General features: G+C 43.3%; 2 protein-coding genes across 2 annotated transcripts; both read right to left on the bottom strand.

The window, feature by feature from the left end:
* Positions 1–4,176: 4,176 nt before the first annotated feature.
* On the bottom strand, positions 4,177–4,707 carry LOC145577970 (uncharacterized). The gene has a single exon (XM_081635384.1). The coding sequence runs from the start codon at positions 4,705–4,707 to the stop codon at positions 4,177–4,179; it is 531 nt and encodes a 176-aa protein (XP_081491510.1).
* Positions 4,708–6,324: 1,617 nt separating this feature from the next.
* LOC145577969 (uncharacterized) lies at positions 6,325–6,795 on the bottom strand. Its single transcript, XM_081635383.1, has one exon. The coding sequence runs from the start codon at positions 6,793–6,795 to the stop codon at positions 6,325–6,327; it is 471 nt and encodes a 156-aa protein (XP_081491509.1).
* Positions 6,796–27,471: the final 20,676 nt, after the last annotated feature.

The following is a 27,471-nucleotide window of genomic DNA, read 5'->3' as shown; positions in this document are numbered from 1 at the left end:
CTCACTATGCTATTTATACTTAGGACCCATTAGGGTTACAAAGATATCGAATATATTCAAAGCGTGGGAGATCTTCTTGATTTATTCTATTTCCCTGTTCAGCAAGTATATTCTTGGAAAGTATCTTCATGATTGATATTCTGATCTTGCTTGCCATACTTATTCCAATCAGTCCGTCTTGCTTGATTTAATGTATCTTTTGATTATTGAGCAATGCCCTAGAATATTGGGTTGCTTGGTAATACGGGCCCAACAATTACCCCTAATTTTTATGTTCAAGCCTTGAAGATGAAAGTTACCTAAAGGAAGCCGTTGGAAAAATATTCGAATTTTGGAAATTATTTCAACAGTTAACAAAAATGAGGATCGTGGTGACAGTTATAAGGCAAGTGCCTCGATAACTGTGAAGGGCGGTTTATTCTCCTTGCAGGTTTTGTTGGTGCGCAGGCTTACATCAAATCACTTCACTTCTTTGCCCCAATTTTGAATTTTCTTCAGGTATTTTCTCTCTCTTCTCTGTTCTTCTCTATTTCTTTATTTCTTTTACTTCTCTTGTGTTTTGCGATGGGTGACGCTGTGAAAGTAGTGTTTGCTGGGGTTGATGAGGGTGTGAAGAAGCCAACTTTTACTACACAGAACGTTTTCCCTGCTAAGGATGTCTATCCTTCTCATATGACGAAGGAGGATGTTCATAGAATCGCTGCTGTTGAGCGATTTCCTGATGGAGTGGTGGTGAAAATTCCATCTTCTAAGGAAAGGGCGGACTGGACTGCCCTGGGCTGGGTGTGTTTCTTCGAGTATCCCTTTGTAATTGGGCATACATTTCCTTTCTCTCCCCTTGTTCGTCAATTTCTGTCTAGGGTTAGGGTTTCACCTTGTCAATTGTTACCCCAAACTTGGAGGGTTTTGCGAATTCTTGACTTGTTGAGTGCGAGGTTGGGTATAGAATTGGATGTGAGGGATTTGTGCTATCCTTACACTATTAGGACCAGTGGCAAGGGTCGAGTTGGGCTTCGCTTGAAGGATGGTGTTAGTCCTTTGGTGACAGATCCGGAGAAGGCGTTTGATAAGAAGTGGTATCACAAGTTTTTCTTTGTGAGGATTGATTCATTGGGTGATGACTGTGATTTTTTTATTGACATTGTTGAAGCTGAAGGTATTTTGTTTTCTTATTTTCTTTGTGCTGTTTTCCTTCTTTGTTGATTTGGGCTTATTTGCTTAATGGTTGCAGTGAGTAAATTGAAGCAGCACTCTCAATCTCCATCTCTGATCGATAAGTTGTACGAGCTGAGTGCGGACAAGACATCTTTTATCAAGTTGACGCAGGCTGAAGTGGTTGTTCAGATTGAGTCTTTGGACGATTCTGACTCTGATAAAAAAGTTGCCCCTACTATGCCTCAAGGTTTGTCTCTCTTCCTCGTGTTGGTTTTTGTTTCTATTACGATGCTGTGCCTTGTTGAGACTGTACTACTGTGTGTCTATTCTCGTATCTGTTGGACATTTCTGGAACTTGTTGTTGAAATTGTATTGCCGTTTTGTTGTAACTGGCTGAATTTGCTTTTATTTATCTTGCTTTTCGTAGATACTTCTAGGTCACTAAGGTCCCATGATCTGCTTAGCTCTTCTTCCATCTTAGGTCGCATCAGATCGCGGGCTTCTTCCAGGACTCCGGAGGATGTTCCGGCTAATGTGATTCTGTTGAGGAGTGCCCCTCCTCCACCTCCGCCTCGTACTAACCTTAAGAGGAAATTGGAGATACTTGCTGATGTTGATGTTGCCAATTTCTCCTATGAATCTCTGGCTCCTCATGTGGGCACTTTGTTTTTACCGGCCTTTAAGGAGCGCCAGTCTTCGCAGACCTTTCTCGAGAGGTTGATGTACAGTCCGTCCAGGTATAGTATACTCCCAAAAAAAAATTAACAAAACGGGAATGACGGATTGTTTTATCCTTACTCCGTTGTGTGTTTGTGTAGGGTATTTAGTCGTGCTTAGGCGTATTGAACAAGGTATCAGAGTTCACTCGGGTTTATGATGCCATGAAGAAGGAACTTGACGCCCTTTCTGACAAGTATAAGGCTGCTACTAATGCTCTGAAGGCTGAACGGACTAAGCACAAGGAGTGCCTTGCTGAACGGGATGGGTTGAAGGGTACCTTGAAGGATGCTGCGAATGACTCTTGATGCGGCTAGCTACTACTTTGGGAAGGCACGCTTGGAGATGATGGAGGATTATCAGCAACGGAAGCATTAAGCGTAGGACTATGCTGCTGAGAAGGCTGCTTTTAAGAAGACTTTTCCTGAGGGGACTACTGCTCCTGGTACATTGCTGTTGAGCTATGCTGATGAGGAAGTCAACTCTCCCATGAATGAGGATGCTAAGGATGGCCCTGAAGATATGAAGTCCGTTGCTGAAGAGAGGGTCCTTGCTGACAACACTGGGGAGAATTAGTTTCAATGGTGCTGAAGAGAGGGTCACCTATTTATTCTGAACGATTTTTATTTTCTTTGAATTGTGTTTGCTTTTACTGCCTTAGTGCTGTTGGATATTTTGTTTTTGTGCTGCCTTGCTGCAGCTGGATGCTTTGCCTGTTTTATTGCTTTTTTGCAACTAAGTAATTTTAATATTTTGTTATGCTATGCATATTTTGTGTTAGCTTGTGTTTTTCTTTGTATTACAGTTGTCCTACAGTTGTATTACAGTTGTATTGCAGTTGTAGTATGGGTGAAATAATGCTTACATGTATTCGCTGTTGGCGTTTACTTGTTCTGCAGGGATGGATGCTTGCAGTAATGTATGCCTTTCTGTGCTCTGTATGGTAGTGTAGCTGTTGTCCTTGCAAAACAGAATTGGGTGAAGGGTGGCCGTGGGTTTCCCCAACGGCCCTCCGATGCTTAAGTCAGTACTTGTAGTAAATATAAACTAAATTGACTAAGTTTAAGTGAAGAAGAGTACCTTTTGTGCTGCATCTGGCTGTTGGAGATTTTTTGCGTTTTGTTTTTCTTCTCTTTTTTTTTGGTTTTTTTTTTTTTTTGTTGTTTTTGTTTTTTTAGTAAAGACGAAAAGAAAGGTTGGGACAACTACTACATACCTTCGTTCTTCAGAAATGATAGAGTTTTAAGTGTGCTGCGTTCCAGCTTCTTTGTACCTCTTTTCCTTCTGCACTCTTGAGTCTGTAGGCTCCGTTTCCTACTACCTTGATGATCTCGTAGGGTTCTTCCCAGTTGGGTGCTAGCTTTCCTGCATTCACCTCTCTTGTGTTTTCATATACCTTCCTGAGGACCTAATCTCCCATCTTGAAAACTCTTGCTCTAACGTTCCTATTGAAAGACCTTGCTACTTCTTGCTGGTAGGCTGCCATTCTCATTTTTACATCCTCTCTGAGTTCTTCTACAATGTCCAAGTTACGTATCAGCTCGGCGTGGTGTCTTTCTTCTGTCATTAACCCATACCTTGCAGTGGGGACTTCCACTTCTGTTGGAATGATTGCTTCACATTCGTACAGTAGTGAGAAAGGTTTATATCCTATAGCGCCCTTTGGGGTTGTTCTGTCTGCCCATAGTATACTGGGTAGCTCATCTGCCCATTTCCCTTTTGCGCCTTCCAGTCTCTTCTTCATGTTGCTGATTAGGACTTTGTTGCTTGACTCTGCTTGTCCATTTGCTTGTGGGTATCGTGGCGTAGATGTGATAAGGGAGATGTTCCATTCCTTGCAGAATTTTGTTGTCTTATTGCTAATGAACTGGGACCCGTTGTCAGTAATGATTTCTACTGGTACTCCGAATCTGCTTAGGATGTTCCTTTTGATAAATGAGATCACATGTTTATCTTTGATGTCGTTGTATGCTTCTGCTTCTATCCATTTTGAAAAGTAATCCGTCATTGCTAGGAAGTATACTCTTTGCCCTGATGATGGAGGCAGCTTCACTATACCCATTCCCCATTTCATGAACGGCCAAGGCGTCAGTGTTGGGTGCAGCTCTTCAGATGGCTTATGTGTTAGAGGTGCGTGTTTTTGACATGCCAAACATTTCTTAGAGAACTCTGCAGCGTCTTTCCTTATGTTGGGCCAGTAGTATCCCATTCTGAGTGCCCTGTTGGCTAGGTTCCTTCCTCCTGAGTGATTTTCGCATTCGTCGCTGTGTAGGGACTGTAGAACTTGCTGTGCTTCTCCTTTTTCTAAACATCGTAAGAAGGGACCTTCCCTGTTGGAATTACTTTGTCTGTGAGATAATCCTTGAGAGGCTTCATCCAGCTACTATTTTCCTCCCCTGTAGGGTCTATTTGTATTTCGTAGACGTTCATAGTCGACTCTTTCTCTTTGGCTGGTGAGAGTACGTGTACTAATGGGATAGCTCCGAACTCATCAGGGTTAATGTTTGATCCCAAGTTTGCCAGGGCGTCTGCTTCAGTGTTCAAGTTTCTGGGTACTTGGTCTATCTTGAATACCTTAAATTCCTTAATGAGTTTCTTTGTTACCTCCAGGTAGGCTATCATCATGGCGTCTTTTGCTGCGTACTCCCCGTTGATTTGATTCACTACGAGTAGAGAGTCTGATATTACTTCTAAGTGTTGTATCTTCATGTCTCTTGCCACTGTTAGTCCTGTGATTAATGCTTCATATTCGGCTTCATTATTGGTTGCTTTAAAGTTACACCTACCTGCCTGTGCTATTTTGTCTCCTTGGGGCGATGTAAGCACTATTCCCATACCCACACCTCGTATGTTTGCCGCACCATCTGTATGGTGTGTCCATTTCTATGTAGCCTTTGGTTCTCGTAGGGCCAATACTTCCTTTTGTGCTTCCTCTTCAAGAGCTGGGCTGAAGTCTGCTACAAAGTCTGCCAGAGCTTGTGACTTAATTGCGGTTCTGGGTTCGTACTGTATATCGTACCTGCTGAGATGTAGAGCCCACTTCTCCATTCTCCCTGACATTTCAGGCTTCCTCATGATGACTTTGATGGGATAGTTGGTTCGTACACGTATAGAGTGGCTTTCAAAGTATGGGCGTAATTTTATTGAAGCGGTGACTAAAGCTAGGATGATTTTCTCTAAGGAAGCGTACCTTGTTTCCGTGCTGAGTAAGGTTTTACTTACATAGTAGATAGGAAATTGCTCCTTGTCTTCTTCCTTGGTGAGGACTGCGCTGATCGTGCTTTCCAATACTGCGAGGTACAATTGAAGCGGTTCTCCCTCTTTGGGTTTGGAGAGTATTAGGGGGTTGGCTAAATACTCCTTCAGCTTCTGAAATGCCTCTTCTTGCTCCTGTTCCCATTTAAACTCTTTGTTCTTCTTTAGTACTTCATAGAAAGCTCTGTTCTTGTCTGATGATTTGGAGATGAACCTATTCAGTGCTGTTATTCTTCCTGTTAGGCTCTACACGTCTTTCTTTGATTTCGGTCGCTCTAAATCCAGGATGGCCCTGACTTGGTCCGGGCTAGCTTCTATTCCTCTTTGTGTCACCATGTAACCTAAGAACTTTCCTGATTGTACTCCGAATGTACATATTGTAGGATTTAACTTCATTTCGTACTGCTTCAGGATGGCAAAGGCTTCTTTGAAGTCCTTGACGTGATCGGCTGCCTTTTTGGACTTGACTACCATATCGTCTATATAGACTTCCATCGTATTCCCAATTTGTTCTGCAAACATTCTGTTTACCAACCTCTGGTATGTTGCTCCTGCATTCTTCAATCCAAAAAGCATTACCCTGTAGCAATAGATTCCTTAGCTAGTAATAAAAGCAGTCTTTTCTTGGTCTTCTTTGTGCATGAGGATCTGGTTGTACCCACTGTATGCGTCCATGAAGGAGAGTAGTTCATGTCCTGCTGTTGCATCTACCATGGCATCAATGTGAGGTAATGGTAAAGGATCTTTTGGGCAAGCCTTGTTGATATCTGTGAAGTCGATACATATTCTCCATTTTCCATTCTTCTTTTTGACAACTACTACGTTGGCGAGCCATTCTGGGTACTTTACTTCTCTGATCTTTCCTGTCTTCAACAAATTTTGAATTTCCTCATTGATGATCTTGTTCCTTTCTGTTGCGAACTTTCTTCTTTTCTGTTTCACTGGTGTATGCATAGCATCTACGTTCAATTTGTGAGTGATCACATCTAGAGGGATTCCCTTCATGTCTTCGTGAGTCCAAGCGAACGCGTCTTTTTTAGTTTCCAAGAATTCTGAGATTTGCTGTCGAAGATCTATACTCAATTCTGATCCTATCCTGACTTTCTGATCTGGATGGTCGGGGTTCAGCTAGACCTCTATTGCTTCTTGCTCTTCCGCTATACTGAGTTTTTCTTGGCCCAGCTGACCCTCTGGTTGTTATGCTTTCAGGGCGATCTTGTAACATTCTTTGGCCTCTTTAGGATCCCCTTTAATTTCTTGAATGCCCCACCTTGTAGGGAACTTGATGACTTGATGATAAGTAGATGGGATAGCTTTCATTTCGTGTATCCATGGTCTGCCCAGAATCATATTATACGATGATAATGTATCGATCACCAGGAACTTGACTTGCAGATTCATCCCCTTTGCATAAGTTGCCAATGTAATCTCTCCGCTTGTTTTCTTGGTTTCTCCGCTGAAACCTACTAGCATTGTTGACTTGTTGATGATGCTCTTCTCATCAATGTTCATATGTTTCAAGGTATCGAGCATAATGATGTTTGCGGAGCTTCCGTTGTCAACAAGGATTCTCTTGATCATGCAATTTCCAACTGGGAGTGAAATCACTAGGCCATCATGATGGCCTTCTACTGCATCACTTTCCTCGAACATGATTGGGGTGTCCATTTTTTACCTTGCTTTTCTATCAGGCTGATCCATATGGCTTTCTTTCGCATGCCGCTTTGCTGCTTGATATGTTAGGCCGCACACTTCTGACCCTCCTAATATGAAGCAGATGGTCTTGACGATTGGAGGAGGAGGTGGGGGGCCACCTTGCTTAGATTCATTCTCTCTTCCTGAAGCTTTAGTCCTATCTGACAAGAGTTCTTTAAGGTAGCCTTTCTTCAATAGGTAAGCAACTTCCTTCCTGAGCGCAACGCATTCATCAGTTATATGACCAATATTTGAATGGAAATCGCACCATCTTGATGGATCTTTCTTTTCTCCTGGTCTGTAACTCTTTCTGGGTCACTGCACGGTATCTCCCAGTTTGTTCAGGGTTCGGATTACACCTGCAGGGTTAACATTGAAATAATATTCATGCAATTTAGGTGGGAGTTTAGGATCTTCCCTCCAATCTGAGAATTCTCCCTCGACAGCATTGATTGACCCTTCATCAAAACGGGAACGCTGGTACGGCTTGAAGCGATGATCCCTTCTAGGCAAGTTATTGCTCCTTCTTGGCTGGCGATCTGGTTCTGGAGTCTTTCTTGCATACACATCTTCTTCAAATCTGACTTGTGCCATAGCTTTGGCTTGTACGTCTTCAAAGGTTGTGCAGGGATATTTCGTTAATTCCTTATAGAGTTCGCTATGATCTAGCAATCCCCTTCTCAAGGCTTCGATTGTTATGGGGGCATCACACTTGTGTATCCCGATCTTCTCCCTGTTGAACCTGTTAAGATAATCCCTCAAGGACTCTCCATGTCTTTGCACGACACGGTATAGATCTAAGGATTGCTTCTCGATTTTCCTGCTACTGGCGAACTGAATCTTGAAGAGATTCACCATCCCTGCAAAAGATCGAATTGTCCCGTTATCTAAATTAATGAACCAAGTTAGGGCTAGACCTGATAATGTGGCTCCAAAGCCTTTGCACATGATGGCTTCTCTAATATCTCTGGGGATTGAACTAGTCATCATCTTCTGCTTGTAGAGGGACACGTGCTCATCAGGGTCTGTTGTTCCATCGTACATGGCCATATTGGGTGTAATAAACCTCTTTGGCACTTCCACCATGGCGATCTCTTCTGAGAAGGGTGACTCTATGTAGTCGTCTGCCGCCTCTTCCTCCACGGGCTTTGGCACTCCGGGGATCTTTGCAATCTTGGCTTCAAATGCCTTGAGGTATTCTTTGACTACCTTTTCTATCCTTCCTTCCTCAGTTCCTTCCTGCTTGCTTTTCTTAAAGGTTCCTGCATCAATGAAATCTAAATCCAGGGTGTCTTCCCTGCTATTAGAACCTTTTTCCCCGTTATTAGGGGTATGGAAAGTTCCAGACATATCAAGCTGCATGGCTATGCTTTCAGTGCTTTTTCGGGTGTTAACAGTCTTGGATGCAACTGACTATATTTGGCTACGGAGGGCTTCATTTTGTCTTGTTAGGCTGCTAAGCTTGGCTTCAGTTTAGACTTTCTGGGCTAACAATGTTTCGATTTGGTTTTTTTGTTGGTCTAGAGTTTGACGGAATGCGTTCATTCCTTCATTGATTTCGGCTATGGTGAAGGGTACTGGTTGCCCGGTCATGGTGATTGTCTTGGTTTTTGATGGGTTTGGCAGGTTAATTGATTATCAGCCCCACGATGGGCGCCAAATTGTTTAGGAAAATCTTAGTAAGGCATCTAGGAATTTGCTTAGGGATTTAGGGGTAATAACAATCAAACCATAAATATGAAATATAATAACCAAGAGCAATAATATGACAGTAAATAAGCAATTAAACTTAAAAGAGAACGAGTTTAGAGATACAATACTGAGTAAGGACAGAGCTCCTTGTTCAGCAAGGACACAATTCCGAGAGCATAAGTGAGATAATCAGTTTATATTAATGTATATATGAACTTACATGAGTATTATGATGTCTCACTATGCTATTTATACTTAGGACCCATTAGGGTTACAAAGATATCGAATATATTCAAAGCGTGGGAAATCTTCTTGATTTATTCTATTTCCTTGTTCAGCAAGTATATTCTTGGCAAGTATCTTCATGATTGATATTCTGATCTTGCTTGCCATACTTATTCCAATCAGGCCGTCTTTCTTGATTTAATGTATCTTTTGATTATTGAGCAATGCCCTAGACATATTGGGTTGCTTGGTAATACGGGCCCAACAGTTGGGTGCAAACTTGCACCTTCTACTGAAAGAATTCAAGGACATTTTTGCCTTTGAGGTGGAGGAGATGCCAGGCATCAGCTTGGATCTTGCTATCTACAAACACGCCGTGGATCCAAAAACGAAGCCCATCAGGCAAAAGAAAAGAAATCACGGCGAGAAAAGAAGTCAAGCGGCAGCTGCCGAAGTTAAAAAGCTGTTAGACGCCGGGTTCATCGGCCATGTAACTTTCTTGACTAGGTTGTGAATGTTATGCTTCTGAAGAATCCGAATGGTACCTGGCGCATGTGTGTTGATTACACTGGCTTGAACAGAGCATGTCCGAAGGATAGTTATCCACTTCCAAAGATCGACAGTCTAGTCGACTCTACAGCCGGACATGCTCTAATGAACTTTATGGACGCCTACTCAGGCTTTCATCAAATTCCTCTGTGGAAAAAAGATCAAGAAAAGACGTCATTCGTCACTGATCAGGGGTTGTTCTACTACATTGTGATGCCGTTTGGCTTGAAGAATGCGCCTGCTACTTTCCAACGAATGATTAATACATTCTTTTTTAATTAAATTGGGAGGAATGTAGAGGCGTACATTGATGACATGATAGTCAAATCCAAGCAGCAGGCGGAACACCTTCCTAACCTCCGAGAAACATTCACCATACTCAGGCGGCACAAGGTCATGCCAAATCCCAAGAAGTGTGTCTTTGGTGTAGAGTCTGGGAAGTTTCTCGGATTCCTAATTGATCATAGGGGGATAAAGGCCAACTCTGAAAAAATACCGAGGGTCATTTACATGAAGTCACCCCATAATGTCAAGGAAGTACAGAAATTAACAGGTTTCCTGACGGCCCTAAGGAGACTCCTCTGCCGGTCAGGTGACAAGTGCCTTTACTTCTTCCAGGCAATCAGGAAGAAGGCTATGTTTGAATGGGGGGATGATGCTGAGGCGGCCTTCCAAAAATTAAAATAACATTTGCACTCTTTGCCAAGGCTGGTCAACCCTCTGCCCAAAGAGACGCTCTACATGTACTTGGTTGTCTCAGATCATGATCTCAGTGCAATTCTCCTTGATGAAAGAGACGGCACCCAGCTCCCGGTCTATTTCATTAGCCATGTTCTCAGAAACGTAGAGCTTCAATACCCCATGGTTGAAAATTTTGGCCTTACTCATTATATGGTTGTCAAGAAGTTAAAACCTTATTTCTTGGCACATTCGGTAGTGGTCTACACTGACTAACCGATCAAGCGCCCAATGACAACATTAGAATCATCTAGCTGAATGCTCAAATGGGCTATTGAATTGCAAAGTCTGGAATCACTAACGAACCAAGAAAGGTAATAAAGGGGCAGGCATTCACCACCTTTATTGTCGAAATGTCAAGGCCGGCTGCGCAAGATAACACTGATCAAGTTTGGAAAGTGTACGTGGACGGGAGCTCCACTATGAACGACTGTGGTGCAGGGGTTATATATCAGTCTCCTGAGGGAGATAAGTACGAGCATGCACTACGTTTCAAGTTTAAGGCTTTAAATAATGAGGTAGAATATGAATCCCTGCTAGCTGGCATCCGCATGTGCAAGGCGGTAGCGGCAACCAAGATTGACGCCTACTCTGACACTCAATTGGTTGTTAGCCAATACCATGGTGACTATGAAGCCACCCATCCGGCTATGATCAAATATTTGCAGGCGGTTAAAGTTGAGGCCGGGACAATTGAAGAATTCAATATAAGTCAAGTTCCTCGGTCCGAAAACAATTAGGCGGATGCTCTATCTAAGCTGGCATCATCCGCCTCATGTGATACACCTCGGTCAGTCTTTTGGGAAGTCATGGAAAAACGAAGCATTGAAGAAGATCCCATTGGAGTACTTGACCAAACCTCTACCTGGACGGATAACATCCGGGCATATCTACTAGACGGCACACTGCCGGATTCAGCTCTAGAAGCAGTCACATTGAAAAAGCGTGCGGCCAACTTTGAAATTCGCAAAGGAGAACTTTTTAAGGGAGGGTTCCTACAACCCCTCTTGAAATGCATCACCCCAGAAAAGGGGCAGGAAATTCTGGAAGATTTGCATGCAGGCCTTTGTGCCTCACATATAGGCAACAGGTCTCTAGTAGAAAGGGCTAGACAGGGCTACTTCTGGCCCACCCTTGAGAAAGACGCCATGACGTTGGTGAATAAACGTGATAAATGCCAAAAATTTGGCAAGCTTATACACCGTCCAGCCACGGATCTGACGGCTATACATAGCCCAGTACCATTCGCCATAATGAGGCATGGACATCCTAGGGCAATATACCCCTGCAGCAGGCGGACGGAGGTAAATCTTTGTTGCTGTGGATTATTTCACCAAATGGGTGGAAGAAGAGGCGGTCAAAAACATCAAGACAAAGGACGTCATCTCCTTCATCTGGAAGAACATCATCACCCGATTCGGGGTGCCTATGTCTATGGTTTTTGATAACGGTCCTCAGTTTGAGACGCTTCATCTCAAGACTTGGTTGGGAGATCAAGGGATCTCACATTGTTTTGCATCAGTCGGCCGACCCCAAGCAAACGGCCAGGTTGAAGCCTTCAACAAGTTAATCTCAGACGGCATAAAAAAGAAGAGTGAAAGAGCTGGCGGCCTATGGGCAGATGACCTACACCACGTCCTATGGGCCATCAGAAAAACAGCAAAAGGGGCAACTAGAGAGACCCCATTTCTCATGGTGTACGGTGCAGAGGCCATCTTGCCCATTGAACACTATGAGCCGACTCTTCGAATCATGCTATATGACGAAGAGGCAAATTGGGAGGCCATGCAGCTAACATTGGACTCGCTTCCAGAGCGCAGGGACAATGCCGCCTTACGCCATGAGATCTACCGTCTGAGAATGACTAGAGCTTACAACAAGAGAATGCACAAGCGGCCCCTAAAGGTAGGGAACTTTGCGTTGCGGAAAATGGAGGCAGTCGGTAGGGCGAATGATATCATGGTGTCCTTCGAACAAGTGTATTATTTTGATAGAGGGTTCGGAGCCATTGAAAAGCTATTATTCAGTAAGTTCAAGTGTTCGGAATGCCTAGATGGAGGCCGCTTCCGAACAGTAATATTAATGCATAATTAATATTACAACTTAATCTTGACTGACCCTTCGGGTCACACCCAAGCAACTAACGATCTGACACCACGAATTAATTCGGAAGGAATTAATGAGTCGCTTGAGTAATAAATATTTAGACGTTGGAAATCGAGCAAGGAGCGTCGAAACCGAGTGTCGCAAGTCGAGTCGAACTAAGAAAAGACGAGATGGTAAAATCACTTATTAATCAACAATTTACTGAAATACCCCTATCATCGGAATGCCCCGAGCAAACCGAGGGCTACGGGCATTTTGTAAAGCAAGGTGGCTAGCTTGGGCGCCAAGTCTAGCCTAGCATGGCTAGCTGGGTGCTGCGGCTTGCTAGCGCACTAAGGCTAGCAAGGCTGCCAGCACATGGCTAGCAAGCCATGCTAGCATGTGCATGGCAGCCGTAACATGCTAGCAACCCAGCACGCATGGCGCTACAGCCAGCCGCACATAGCAGTAGCGTAGCGCGCATGGTGCTACGGGCAACCGCACACCAAGCACCAACTAGGCTGCTTGGGTGCCTAGGCTCGGCCTGCCATGTGGCGGCAGCCCGTTGGGGCACATGGCACTAGGGAGCCGGTTTTTGGGAAGCCCTAGGGATCAAGTTTTGGTCCCCTCTTCACTTGTGGTCCTTACTTAACCCCTCATCTTAGAATTCCACTTGTTGATTAATTAGTTGTTGGCTATTTCCTTTTGTTTTTTATTAAAAAATAAGAGAAAATAGAATTTACCAACTCTCCCACATTGATGGGAGAAAGGATTTCTCACTTGAGTTTCCCTATAAATATCCCACTTGGGAATTGGGAAAACTCACTTGAGTAAGAGATCAATTAGGCATCTCCACTTGAGAGAAAACCTATAAGCTCATCAATTAGGCTCGGCTTTTTCAAGTAAGATCTCCATCCGGTTGAGCGAAGCACCCTACAAGGGTAATTTAGTCTTTTCTCTATTCTCGTCCTCATCATCACTGTCCCAAACTCCTTTCTCTTGAAGAATTTTGACTAACTTTTTATTATCAATCAGTTTTTGAATTAAATCCTTGAAACAATGTTCTATAGTGTGTCCCCCTGATTGATCATATGGACAGTACGATATGTCTGTCCTCTTTAGTGATTCAAATGGTCTTGGTTCGAGAGGTTTGATCTGCCACTCTCGGAGAGAATTTTGAACATATTCGCATAGGTGGTCCCAATCGGAGTGTAGGACTTATTGCTCCTTTTGGGTGTTTCAACTATTTGGAGAGAAAATGGCTTCCTCTTAGTAGTCTCTATAAGTGTCACCTCTTTATTGACATGTTTAGTTTGTTCTTGTTTTGTGCGTTCAAGAACTTTTCTACACATGCCTATTGTTTTCCCCATTGTTTATATGAGAAGTAAAACGTCTTCTTTAGTGGCCGGTTGTTGAATTGAGGCCCAATCACTCATGGCATCGAAAAAGATTTCCTCTTCTTCTTCAAGGGCATGAGTTTCTTCGACTGGTCTGATTAAAGATAAGGGATCAACATAACTTTCCTCATCAGAAATAGCCAAGGAGTCAGAAAGTGGTGCACTGTTGATGCTTGGCTTCTTGCTTCCAGGAGGCACTGGGAGTTTATTGCTTTCAATCAAGTCTTGGATAGCTTCCTTTAATTTCCAGCAATTCTCAGTAAGATGGACCCTTCCTTGATGGTATTTGCAGTGTGCATTGGGGTTCCAATTAGTCGTTCTCCTTTCGACTGGTGGATCCCCAAATGGTCCAATAGGAGTTATAAGACCTTTTGCATGAAGACGGTTAAATGCGGTGTCATAACTCATACCAATAGGAGTAAAGTTTCTCCTAAATGGTTTCTTTTGTCCTTGACTGTTCATGGTGAGGACTTCATTCGGATTAAAGGTGCTAACATTATTTGAGTGGGTGGTTTTGGAAGAAGAAGGATTGTCGTTCTTCTTTCCTTTCTAGCCACTGTTGGAGTTAGTGTTTGCAGCTTTTTGCTTTGCAAGGTCATCTTCAATATTAATTCCAATGTCATAAACGGCCTTAAAAGTATTCAAGTTGCTTTGGTACTTAAGATGTTTAGAATATTTTTCCTTGAGATTCTTTATGAATAACCTCACAGACTCTTTTTCAGTAGGCACTTCAATCATCTTAGCAGAGGTTTCCCTCCACTTATTAAAGAAAGAAGTAAAACCTTCATTCTCTTTTTTCTTAAGTATCTCAAGTTCCCTATGATCAGTTTCAACTTGAATATTACATTTATATCTATCAATAAAAGCGTTTACAATAGCATCCCAAGTAGAGGTTTTCTCTTTGTCAAGGGAAAAGAACCATTGTTGACAAACGGTTTCAAGAGATAGAGAAAATAATGAATGAAAGACTTTCCTATCAATCCCCTTAATATTCATTATGGTCTCGAAAGCCCTTAGGTAGAAATAAGGATTGTTTGTTGCCTTGAACCTAGGGATGTCATTGGCATTGAACTTCTGCGGAAGAAGCTCCTTGTCCACTGGAACCCCTTGTGAGCTAATGCCCTAGAATCTATAGTCATTGGAGAGTTTGCCCAAGCTTTCTTGCATGAGCTCCGTTTATTGATGCTTCACACGGTCATTAATTTGAAGAGCCATGGTCTTTATCAATTCAGTTAAGTTAGCCACATCCTGCCTAAGTTCATTAACTACTTCCTGAGCACCATTATCTTCTTAGCTTTTCTTTTCCGACTAACTGGTTTGTTAAAAAGTAGTATTTGAACAAAGGTTTTGTCCTTTATTAACCGCCCTTCCTTTCTTGACCAAGCGCTGTAAATTAAACCATTTATTTGTTTTAATGACTTGACTCAAATTGACTTTGACTTTATTGGTTTTTAAAAACCAAAAAGGAAAAATTGGGTCAAAAAAGCAAAAATAGGGTGTATTTTTGAGGACCAAGTAAGGGCTCAAACAAGTTTGGTTTAATTGGAGGATTAATATCCGACTTACCCCCCTTAAAAAAATGACGAAAAATACACGCATACAAGACTCTCTAGACATGGTCAGAATGTGACATATTGTGTGTGCGCTTTAATAATGAATGTGAGTGACATACTTTGACTCTTGTATGAGACCATGAGACTATGTGCCTAGACTCAATTAAGGACTGAACATGAAAGTTGTCATTAATAAACCGATTAAACCGTTTAAGCAAACTGATTAGTTAGACTCGTCGTGAAGACTCGAGCAAAAGCATGGACTGTCGCTAGAAGACAGGACTGTCGCCAGACACTAAGGAACAGCGCCAGATGACAACATTGTCGCCTGGCGCTAATCACTAGCGCGTGGCACTACAGTCTAGACCTTTGCGCCATTGCTGGAACATTGATCTAGGACTGTTTCCAGTGTTTTACTCTAAAGGAACAAGCCTAAAAAGTTGTACTAAGTCAAGTTCGATCAATTTATTTAGACTTTAATCATTTTTTAATTAATTAATTTAGCAAATTCCTTTAGTCATTAATTAGTTCATTTAAACTCATTCACAAGTCAAACAAACGGTTAGTGTAAACACATATAGGTTATGCACAAACAAATATTGCACAAGTAGTCAAATAGTCACAAAATGATGCAATTAGTTTGCAACCTAACCATGGCTCTAGTTCTCTAAAGTTCGGGATATGGGTTAGTCAAAGAGGGTTCATGGTTATGAGTCCGGATGCACCGTGCGGAAGCCTTACCTTTGGAAGGGTTGGCGCGAGTGGATGGGACCCCGCGAGTTAAACTCGCTTCCACGGTTTGGTGAATTCAACAAACTCAGATGTACCCTTCATTGCCAGGAGCGTTCGATTGGGTAGATGGAGTGTGAATCCCCAGAGGGTTATGGCCATATGTAGAACACATATGGGTTTCAGAAAAAAAAAAAAGGAAAAACTCAATCAGGAAGTAAAATCGAGCAAACAGTACTAGAAACTAGTCGAAACAAGAAGGTAGATTTCTGGCTCGGTATTGGAAGAATTCAATGAGAGAAAATAGCATCTGTCGCCAGACGACAGAGCCAACGCTCGGCGATGACGCTGTTTTCTCAGCGCTAATTCCTACATGCCTCGGCGGCTTTCTATTCTTGAATTTTCCAGTTTTTTTCGCAGCGTTATTTCGACTTTAGTTGTGAAAGATATTTCCCTAATTTCCTACGTGTAAAAATCCTATATTTTTGACGCATTTCGAATGGTCTTTCCAATGCGGACCTTTTTATGCATATGCCACAATGTTAATCAAAATTACGCACATGAAATACTTAGAACTTTTCGAGTCTCATCCACTCATTCTAAATCATTGCCAAAATAAATTTTAGGAATTAAAATAGAAATCCTCCCCAGTGGAGTCGCCAAAAAAGTGTAGGGAATATTTCAAGCATCCCACACTTGATCCCCACTGTGATCATACACTTAAGCATGGTGGCGTCCAAATGGAAGGAAGCTAGAGTAAAAGAGTCTCCAACAAGTTTTAGGAACTTGTAAACCGTTCACAGGGTGAAGGTTACACCCCTTAACGATCCAGGAGATCGTTAACTCCAATAGGTCTGGAACCATGACTAGAAGTTCAGGGATGAAGGTGCAAATCCAACCTAAAAGAGATTGAACTTGCCCTAAATAGGCCTCTACTTTATTCTTCTCGTATTCATGTGCGCTTTCTGACTAACATACAATCAATATATTAACCTTAAACCTGTTTAATCTATATTGGTTGAATATTAATGCACAAACAAAACTATTATTGGCGATCACTTGAATTATAATCATATTAGCCTAAACAAGATTATTAATTATCTTATTAAGCGTGATTACAAGTACAAATTCCCTTTAAACAAGCATAAAAGGCATGATTAAGCAATAACAACAATAATATATATAATATCAAGAAACATAATATAATAACAATCATCATCATAATATTCTCAATAAAGCTTAATAATAATAGCAAGATCCTAGGCATGATACTAACAAGATTAATAACAAATCCTAGCATGTCACTAAACATTAAAGATCAAAGCTTTTTATTCCTAGCATGATACTAACATGATATAAGGAAAGAAATAGGAAGCATCATAAACATACATGATATTAGAAATTAGTTATCACTAAACATGATACTAGGAAGCAATAAAACATCCTATCATGATACTAGGAATAATTAAAGCATGATTTCTATATCAAAATAATAGCAATTAAGGTACTTACTTCGATGCCTTGTATCTCTTTCTAATAAGAAAATACACTCGATAATAACTTCAAGGAAAATAATAAACAATTAAATTAAATAATTGAAATAGATATTTGGGACCAAACCCTCAGAAATTATCAACCTTTCACGTCTAGGGCGAAGGCAACTTCGAACTTGGCTAGGTGTGTCTAAAACTTGTGAATGTGGAATTTTGTAAGAGGGGAAGGCTTAGAAAGAGGGAGAAAGAATAAGCTTCTAGCTTTTAGAGAGAGAATAGAGAGAGATGATTGTGAATCCTTGATGACTGCTGATGATAAAAAACAGGGAAATACGACCCCTAATTTTATAGAAAATAGTCAGGAAACAAAGCAAGTCCTATTCGAAATAAAACTAGCATCTGTCGCCAGGCGACAAACATCAGCGCTAGGAGACAAGCTTAGCGCCGGGCGACAGATGTTAGCGCCAGGCTACAGATTTTGTCGTTTGGCGCTAATTAAAAGATAAAACGCGCTTTTGTACGGAATCCTCTTCTTAATATGATTAAGCAGCAAATTCCGTGTTTAGCAAATTAAAATCATATTTGTGCCAAATCACATATTTTATTCAAAATAAAACTCTTTAAAATATAATTATCACTCCTAATCTCATTAGAATTAAAAAGAACCTTCTAAATATTCTAGAAAATTAAAATCAATCCTAATAACTTTAGGAATAATAATTAATAGGCCCTCCTCTAGATCATTGGGCTGCATATAAAAATCATTTCGGGCCCAATTTAATATAATCCATAACTTCCTCATTATTCATCGGAATTGGGCTTATAATATATCGTTGGAAAACTCTTTTCAAGCCTAATCCAACTACACTATTATTGGACCCTTATCATGGACCAAACTAAATTGGACTGGCTATTTTCATAAATAGAGTGTAAGAGGAAATATTTTCAAAAACAGAAAGAGAGATATTTTAATAAAACATCCAAATCACTAGATTTTTCACACTTTCACCTCGTTTGATAATCAAATGACGTGAAAGGTATTCATCACTAGGTTTGGATTTGGGGAGACACATTTGGGTGTCTACAATATTCCATTGTCACTTGTACCCGCCTGGTCATTGTTCCGCTCCCGTCTATCTTTGGGATGAATGCGTTTAGAGATTAATGACCCATCAGGGGCCACATAGGTTTCGACTTCACAGTCGTCGTCAGAGTCACGGTCCGAATGGACCTCTCCATCAACCAGAGGCCAGTTGGTCTCTAGAGGCGGTACAGGTTCTTGTGAAACATCTTTAAGGTACTGTCCCCACAGACGGCGCCAAATGTTTTGGGTGTTTTTGTGTCCCTTGGGAGAGTTACAACTCAAAGACTGGATCCAACGAAGCTTCCTGTACCTGCAAAACCATGGAGCTCCGGATGTTCGGAGGTCCGCCTCCGAAGGTTAAGTTAGTACAAGTTCGGAGTAAAAACATGCGGAAAGTAAATATCTTCTCAGATTCCGAGATCAAGTGTTCTCTGTTTTCAGAGTAATAAATGATGTAATGATTAGGACCTGCCCCAATAAATGGGGGAATCTCCCTATTTATAGGGTCCTAGAAAAGTGTGCCCTACCTAGGGTTTGATGACCTAGGGATTCGGGCTACACCGTTTTGCGGCTACCTCGTGAATTCGGCCTTGAAGTCCGCCAATTCCTGAGGGTATATCTTCTTGACACATGTTAGCCCCTGAAAGCTCACATTGTGCCATGTGGCGGGGATGAAATACCCAAATCAGTACTCTCCCCACAAACGACGTCAAATGTTTTGGGTGTTTTTGTCCCTCGGGAGAGTTACGTCACCAAGACAGGTTCGACACGATCTGTACCTGCAAAACACGGAGACTCCGGTTGGTAGGAGGTCCGCCTCCGACGATCAAGTTGGAACGTGTTGGAGAATGTAAAAAGTGCGAAAGGTAAAAGTGAGATCTTCTCGGATTCCGAGATCAGGTGTTTTCTCTGATGTGAGAGAATGTAGGGTAGGTTTTAATAAATGAATTGTAAATGTCCCTAAAATGAGGGAAATCTCCCTATTTATAGGGTCATTGGAAAAAGTGCCCTTCATTAGGTCAGGATGACCTAATGGGTTGCGCCGTTTTGCGGCGCTCTGGGGAATTGGGCCCTGAAGGCCGCAATTCTATCTGTTATCTAAGACTGATACGTGTCAGCTGTTGAGTGGCCCATATTAGACCTGTCACAAGCTGCACATGTCCCTCTCTGATTGGGCCACGTGTCTAGGGTATTTTTACCTTAAACAGTTATAGTACAAGATACCACGAAAAAAAATTGCAAGTACCCATGTTTGGGGTTATGCCAGCTGATTTATTTTTAAGAATGTCAACTTTAGAGCAATCCAAAGTTCTTTAATTTAACACTGATGAACCTGCAGTAAAAAAAAAAGTAAAACCCTGTCACAAATATTTGTTATAGGAAAAAATAAAAAGCTATGATAAAATAATAACACCGTATAAACATGTTAAAAAATGAAAATAGAAGAATAGCTGGTGCAAAAGCATTGGCTACAAAAATTAGCAATTTCCCCAAAAACCACTGCAGCGAAGTCATTTACATCAGAGACATTAAAAAGCAAGGCCTTGATGAACAAATTACAAATGCAAGTCCTTAGGTGGAATACACAGGTCACTTGATCATATCTATAAATAGCTACACCTAAACAAGATACAAGTAAGCAATAAAGCTACTTTGAAGTCTGAATTCTACTAAACAAGATAAGAAATATTAACGTAAGATTTTAATAAAAATTATTACATATTTAGTATGATCTAAATTAGATATACTATTCTACTCATAAGAGTGTCTTGAATTCCTGCAGTAGTTAAAATAAGTAGGTACCCGAACCTTTTAGCATAGATATAAAACTCTAATTTCAATAATATTCCTCTTTAGGTGGCCAATTTATACACAATCAAGGTTCGAAATGCATCACCAATAATTGTCACAACCAGGTATTTGCCTACACCTTCCAATTATCAACCATATAAGAGTATAGTCGATTGAAAATCATATAAACTATTAAATTTGGTATTGGTTAATACCTCCTTTAAGCTCTTTGTTTATGCCTTTGCAAAAATTTGCCTGAATATACTATTTGTCAGAATCTTAGGTATTTTACCCAAAAGTCAACTTACTACTGTCATCAAACTTTATGACTAATTTTACAAAAAAATATGAATGCAATCATATTGTCAAATTTTCTAGAGAAAATCCGATAAATAATTATAGAATTTTATTTAATTAAGTGGAAAAGCAAATTAAGAAACTATAATGTTGACATCAAGCAGCTTAATTGAAAAACTTGATTTGAGTATTTATACCCCGCAAAGTGGCCTAATGTGAGTGCGACACGTGTCACAAAAAGAGGCGTCCAAATGGACTATCCAGATGATGACACGTGTCACGCAGATATGGCCCCTAGGAGTGGCAGCCTTCAAGGCCCAAATCCCAAGGAGCCGCAAACGGCGCTGCCCTAAATCCTAGGTCATCAAACCCTAGGACAGGGCACACCTTTCTAGGACCCTATAAATAGGGAGATTCCCCCATTTACTAGGACACATCTTAATCATTACACCATTTATTGCTCTCGAAAACAGAGAACACCTGATCTCGGAATCAAAGAAGATACTTACTTTCCGCACGTTTTACTCCGAATCCGTACTAACTTAATCTTCGGAGGCGGATCTCCGAACATCCGGAGCTCCGTTCTTTTGCAGGTATAGGCGGCTTCGTTGGATCCAGTCTTCGAGTTGTAACTCTCCCAAGGGACATAAAAACACCCGAAACATTTGGCGCCGCTTGTGGGGAGAGTACCTCAAAGATGGTTTCACAAGACCCTGTACCGCCTCTAGAGACCAACCGGCCTCTGATTAATGGAGAGGATCATTTGGACCATGACTCTGGTAACGACTGTGACATCGAAACCTATATGGCCCATGATGGGTCATTCATCTCAAGGCGCATCCGTCACAAAGAGAGACGGGAGCGGAACATTGACCAGGCGGGTACAAGCAAGCCCCCTAGGCAGATGTCTGATCAGACTCAGGCGGCAAGATCAGCCCCAGTCACCCGAGACGAGCTCATGAAGTTCATGACAAGTTTCAAGGGTGAAATCAAGGAATTAATCACCAATAGGACGGCTGCTCCTGGGAAGGAACAGTCGGCCAACAAACCAGCTTAGGCTGAGAAAGCCAATTCAATCAGGGACCGACAGCCTACTCCTCACCCTGCTACGAAGGAGAAGGCTCGGCCCCAGATTGATCTCTCCAAACTCCGTTTCCCAGAAACGGCAAAAGGAAAAGCTCTCCGGCATGTGCAGCCGGACGGCAGCAAAAAGACCTTCTCTGATGCTCTACACTACATTAAGAAAAAGAAGAACCAGCAATTGTCTAAGTCGGCATCCACATCGACTTATCTAGATAGCTTCAAGAATACCTCAGTGAGGAATTCACAATCTATACACGGGACTCCGTCAGGCGGCCCCTTCGTCCATATGGGTCCTCATGTAATCAACTCAGCACAATATATGGCCCAGCCATTATACAGGCCCCCTGCTTTGCCTTACATCCAGCCTGCCTTCTTCGGAGGACAAGCGGCATACCATTACCAGCCTATGGACTAGCAGCTTCGGCTACAAAACCTTGGAGAACAACCCTCTACGTTCTCTAGGGAGATAGCCGAGGCCGAACAGCCATCCAAGGTTAAAAATGTGTTGGTAGGGACCTATGATGGTACCTCCAACCCAGAAGATCACCTTCTAGCATACACCCACCTCATGTACCTATAGGGGTTGGATGATGCCGCATGGTGTCGCTGCTTCCCAACTACCCTGAAGGGCATAGCACAACAGTGGTTCGGCAACTTGCCGGTTGGATGCATTAACAGCTTCAAGACGCTTGCGTTCTTGTTTGCTTCCAACTTCTTCATGAACATCCCTGCAAAGAAAACAAGTCTCAACTTGAGCAATGTGCAGCAGGGAGATAGAGAAGGGCTGCGCTCCTATGTCAGGCAGTTCAATCTGGTGAGAATCCAAATTCAATGGTTGTTTGACGAGGTAGCCTATACATACTTCTTCAAAGGTCTGAAGGACAGGTCGACCTTTAAGTTTGACCTCGTCCGCAAGAAAATCTTCACCCTCTAAGGAGCCCTGATGGAGGCGGAAGCCTATATACAGGCGACCGAACTCTGCTCCTCAAGTAAGCAGTCAGACTATAAGAAGTATGACAGGCAGAAGGAGAGTCGGCCTGCTCAGCCGGCTCAAAAACCCGAACAGAGCAAGAAGAAAAAAGAGATCTGGGCGGTTGATAACTCTGATCAGCCGGCCTAGAAGAAGAAAATACTATGGAAACCGTACGTTCCAAGGTATGAGTTCCACAAGGACAGCTACTCCATCCTCATGGAGATAAAGGATCAGATGACCCTAGAGAAGTCGACTCCAATGAAGGGTTCCGTTGAAGATCGGAATTAAAACAAACATTGTCATTGCCATGAGGACGTCGGCCAAGACCAATGACTGCTTCAGTCTCAAGCGGACGCTTGACCGTCTGGCCGACAAAGGAGTGTTGAAGTCCTATATGAAGTCCAAAGTGACTTCAAAAGCGAATCCGGGGCAGTCCTCTAAGAAGACTCCCCAGCCTACTCGTAGTTCCGAAACCGATGAGGAGCCGGTCTACACAATAGCAGGCGAATTTGCCGGAGGTGGCCCGACCATGCGGGGCACCAAGGACCATCTGAAAAAGATGGTCCATTCTGTTGAAGAGGGACAGGCGGCTGGCAAATCCGCCTTCCCAAAAGTCGTCATTATAGAGAAAGACCGGGGCAAAGTCCGTCGGCCGCATGATGACCCTGTGGTCATAGAATGCAAAGTGGCAAATCAAAAAGTTGGCCGCATTCTGATTGACACGGGTAGCTCCTCCGACATCATCAGCCACAAATGTTTATCCCATCTCAAGTATAAGCCGGATAGCATGCATGATGTCTCCCATCCGCTTGTCGGATTTTGGGGAGGAGTGGTGCACCCAGTCGGACGGATAGATCTCCCTGTTTGACTGGGAGAAAAGGGCAACGGTCGGCACATGACCATTCGTTTTCTAGTGGTCGAAGAGCTGACCGCCTACAATCTCATTCTCGGCCGACCCACTTTGAACGAGTGCAAGGCCATCATCATCCCTTCTCTTATGCTGGTCAAGTATGAGAGGGATGATGGCACCGTTGGCTCCTTGAACGGGGATCAGAAGACAACTAGAGAGTGATATCTCTCAGACGTCAAGCCTGCGACTGCTGCAGCCGGATAGTAGAAGGAGCCAATAGACCTTGATGATATCAAGGATGACCATCTAGCCCTGCTTTGGGTAAAATTACCCCGCCACGCGGCCTAATGGAAGCAGGACACGTGTCCACCCTGTATTGGTCCAAATTAGGCCACTAACAAGATGACACGTGGAATCCACTGTCAGGAAAAGGAATGGCGGCCTTCAAAGGCCCAATTCCCCAAAAAAGCCGCCAAAACGGGGCAGCCCACCAAATCTAAGTCACATGACCTACTTAAGGGCACAATTCCCAACGACCCTATAAATAGGGAGATATTCCCCCATTTTGGGGACACGTTCAATCATTTATTACACCTACCCTACATTCTCTCACATCAGAGAAATCTCCTGATCTCGAAATCCGAGAAGATCTCACTTTTACCTTTTCCGCACTTTTTGCTTTCTCCAACACGTTCTAACTTGATCGTCGAAGGCGGAGCTCCACATCCCCGGAGTCTCCGTGGTTTTTCAGGTATAGGCGCAGTCAGATCAGTCCTTAAGCTATAACTCTCCCGAGGGACAAAAATACCCAAAACATTTGGCGCCGTCTATGGGGAGAGTACCTCAAGGATGGTTCAAGAGTTTGTACCGCCTCCTGACCCTAAGGTTAATCAGCTGGAGGTCTTTACAAACCATGAGGATAATGATCCTCAGGTCGAAACATACATTGCCAAGGATGGCTCTCTTATCACAAAGCGCATCCACCCCAGAGACACTCTAGAACGAAGTGAAAGCCAGGCGGGTACAAGTAGGCCCCCTGGTCAGCCGGAATGGGAAACCCAGTCGGCAAGAGGTCAGGCTCCAGTCACCAGGGACGAGCTCATGAAATTCATGACGAGTTTCAAGGGTGAGATTAAGGACATGATCGAAAAGAAAACGGCTGGCTCTAGCAAGGGTCAGCCGGCCAAGAATTCTCCTCGAACTGCGAGGAAGAAATCAGTCAAGGACAGGCAGCCAACTCGGCATCCAAAGGACAAGGCAGCCGCAACCCTTAACTGGTCCAAGATCCTTCTGCCCCAGAAGGGCCCAAGAAAGCCCAGCCGGAAGCAATAACCGGTGGGTAACAAAAATTCTACCCCCGACGCTGAACAAATCATCGAGCGCAGGAGAAGTCAGCAGATGTCTGAGTCAGCCTCTACTTCGAGCTTTCCAGACAGTATCAAAAACACATTGCAGGGAATACTCAATCCTTGCATGCGAGCCATACAGGCGGTAATACCGTCCATACTGGCCCTTAGATGATCGGGAATGCACCGTACGTACCCCCCATGGTCTACGGTCCGTATTCTCCTCACTTCATGCAGCCGGCCCTCTTTGGGTGTCAGGCAGCATACAATGTCTAACCTTTGGACTGGCAGCTCCGTCTGCTCAAACTTGGTGAACAAACTCATGGCCTACTCCAACCTCATGCACATGTAGGGGTTAGAGGATGTTATGTGGTGCCGGTGCTTCCCAGCTACATTGAAGGGCATCGCCCAACAATGGTTCGACAACTTGCCAGCCGGATGCATTGACAGCTTTAGGAAGCTTGCCTTCCTGTTTGCCTCTAACTTCTCAAAGAACATCCCTGCCAAGAAAACAAGTCTCGATTTGAGAACCATCCGGCAGGGAGATAAAGAGGGAATTCGCTCCTATGTCAGGCGGTTCAACCTGGTGAGAATTCAAATCCAGGGGATGTATGACAAGGTAGCCTATACAGACTTCTTCAAGGGTCTGAAGGACGGGTCGACCTTTAAGTTCGACCTTGTCCGGAAGAGGGTTTTCACCCTTCAAGAGGCGTTGATAGAGGTGGAGAGCTTTATTCAAGCCACCAACCTCCGCTTGTCTAGCCATCAGTCGGACTCCAAGAAATCCGACAAGCAAAAAGAAAGTCGGTCTGCTCAGCCGGCTCAGAAAGCTGAAGTGAGCAAAAAGAGAAAAGAAGTTTGGGCGGTTGAGGAACCTGATCAGCCGTCCAAGAAGAAAAAGAAAGAATTCAAGTTGTATGTCTCATGGTATGAATTCAATAAAGACTGTTACCCTATCTTTACAGAGGTGAAGGGTCGGCTGACCATTGAGAAGCCGAATCCTATGAAGAGTTTCGTTCAGTCATGGAACAAGAATAAATTCTGCCACTTCCATCAGGAAGTGGGCCATGACACTAACGACTGTTGTAGTCTCAAGCGGATGTTGGACCGTCTGGCTGACAAGGGCTTGCTGAAGTCCTATGTCTTGAAGTCCAAAGCGACTTCTAAGACGAATCTGGGGTAGTCGTCAAAAACTTTCCAGCCTACTAGTAGCTCGGATACCGACAAGGATCCGGTCAACACTATAGAAGGCAGATTCGCATGCAGTGGCCCGACCATTCGGGGCACCAAGGATCATTTGAAGAGGATGATCCATTCAGTTGATGATGAACAGACGTCCTCCAGTGGAACATTCCCAGACGTCCTCATCACTGAGAAGGACCGGGGCAAAGTTCGCCGACCGCATGACGACCTAGTCGGCATTGAATGCAAGGTCGCCAACCAGCTGGTTGGCCGGATCCTAATAGACACGAGTAGCTCCTCTGATCTCATCAGCTACAAGTGTTTGTCCAGGCTTAATTACAAGCTGGACAATCTGAACGACGTCTCCCATCCATTAGTTGGCTTTGGTGGAGGGGTCGTGCACCCAGTCGGACAGATTGATATACCCATCCGGCTGGGGGAGAAAGGGAAAGGGCGATACATGGTCGTCCGGTTCCTGGTGGTTAAAGAGCTGACCGCCTACAACATCATTCTTGGCCGACCCACTCTGAACGAGTGCAAAGCCATCATCATCCCAAACTCTCATGCTTCTTAAGTATGAAAAGGATGATGGCTCTTTTGGCTCCTTCAACGGGGATCAGATGACAGCAAGGGAGTGTTATCTCTCAAACGTCAAAATTAAAAGAACACTTGCACTCTTTGCCAAGGCTAGTTAGCCCTCTGCCCAAAGAGACTTTATACATGTACTTAGCCATCTCAGACCATGCCCTCAGTGTCGTTCTCCTTGCTGAAAGAGACGGCATCCAGCTCCCGGTCTATTTCATTAGCCATGTTCTCAGAAATTCTGAGCTCCGATACCCCATGGTTGAAAAATTTAGCCTCTCCCTGTACATGACAGTCAAGAATTTGAAACCATACTTCCTGGCTCATCCGGTTGTGATATACACAGATCAACCTCTCAAGCGGCCTACGTCAACTTTGGAGTCATCCAGTAGGATGCTTAAATGGGCTATTGAAATTCAAAGTTTAGAAATCACTAACAAACCAAGAAAGGCAGTGAATGGTCAGGCGTTCGCCGACTTCATTGTCGAAATGACAAGACCGGTTCCACTGGACAATACTGATTAGGTTTGGAAAGTGTACGTGGACGGGAGCTTCACTATGAACGGCTGTGGTGCAGGAATTATTTATGAGTCCCCTAAGGGGGAAAAATTTGAGTATGCACTGCGGTTCAAGTTCCAGGCCTCAAACAATGAGGCGGAATATGAAGCCCTGCTAGCCGGCATCCGCATGTGCAAGGCGGTAGGGGCAACCAAAATTGACGCCTACTCTGATTCGCAATTGGTCGTTAGCCAGTACCAAGGTGAGTATGAAGCCACCCATCCGGCTATGATCAAATATCTTCAGGCGATCAAGGAAGAGACTAGAACACTTGAAGAATTCCATCTAAATCAGGTGCCCGGATCTGAGAACAATCAGGCGGATGCGTTGTCCAAACTAGCATCCTCCGCCTGCTGTGATACGCCTAAGTCAGTCTTTTGGGAAGTTTTAGAAAAGAGAAGTATACATGAGGAGCCCATTGGAATTCTTGACCGAAGCTCCA

This window comes from Chenopodium album, chromosome 14 (genome assembly GCF_948465745.1).
Source record: "Chenopodium album chromosome 14, dcCheAlbu1.1, whole genome shotgun sequence".
In the NCBI taxonomy this organism is placed as follows: domain Eukaryota; kingdom Viridiplantae; phylum Streptophyta; class Magnoliopsida; order Caryophyllales; family Amaranthaceae; genus Chenopodium; species Chenopodium album.
This window is presented reverse-complemented; position numbering and strand designations above follow the sequence as displayed.

Excerpts from the sequence above, each read along its gene's own strand:
- LOC145577970 (XM_081635384.1), bottom strand. The coding sequence starts at position 4,707 with ATGGGAATAGTGCTTACATCGCCCCAAGGAGACAAAATAGCACAGGCA.
- LOC145577969 (XM_081635383.1), bottom strand. The coding sequence starts at position 6,795 with ATGGACACCCCAATCATGTTCGAGGAAAGTGATGCAGTAGAAGGCCAT.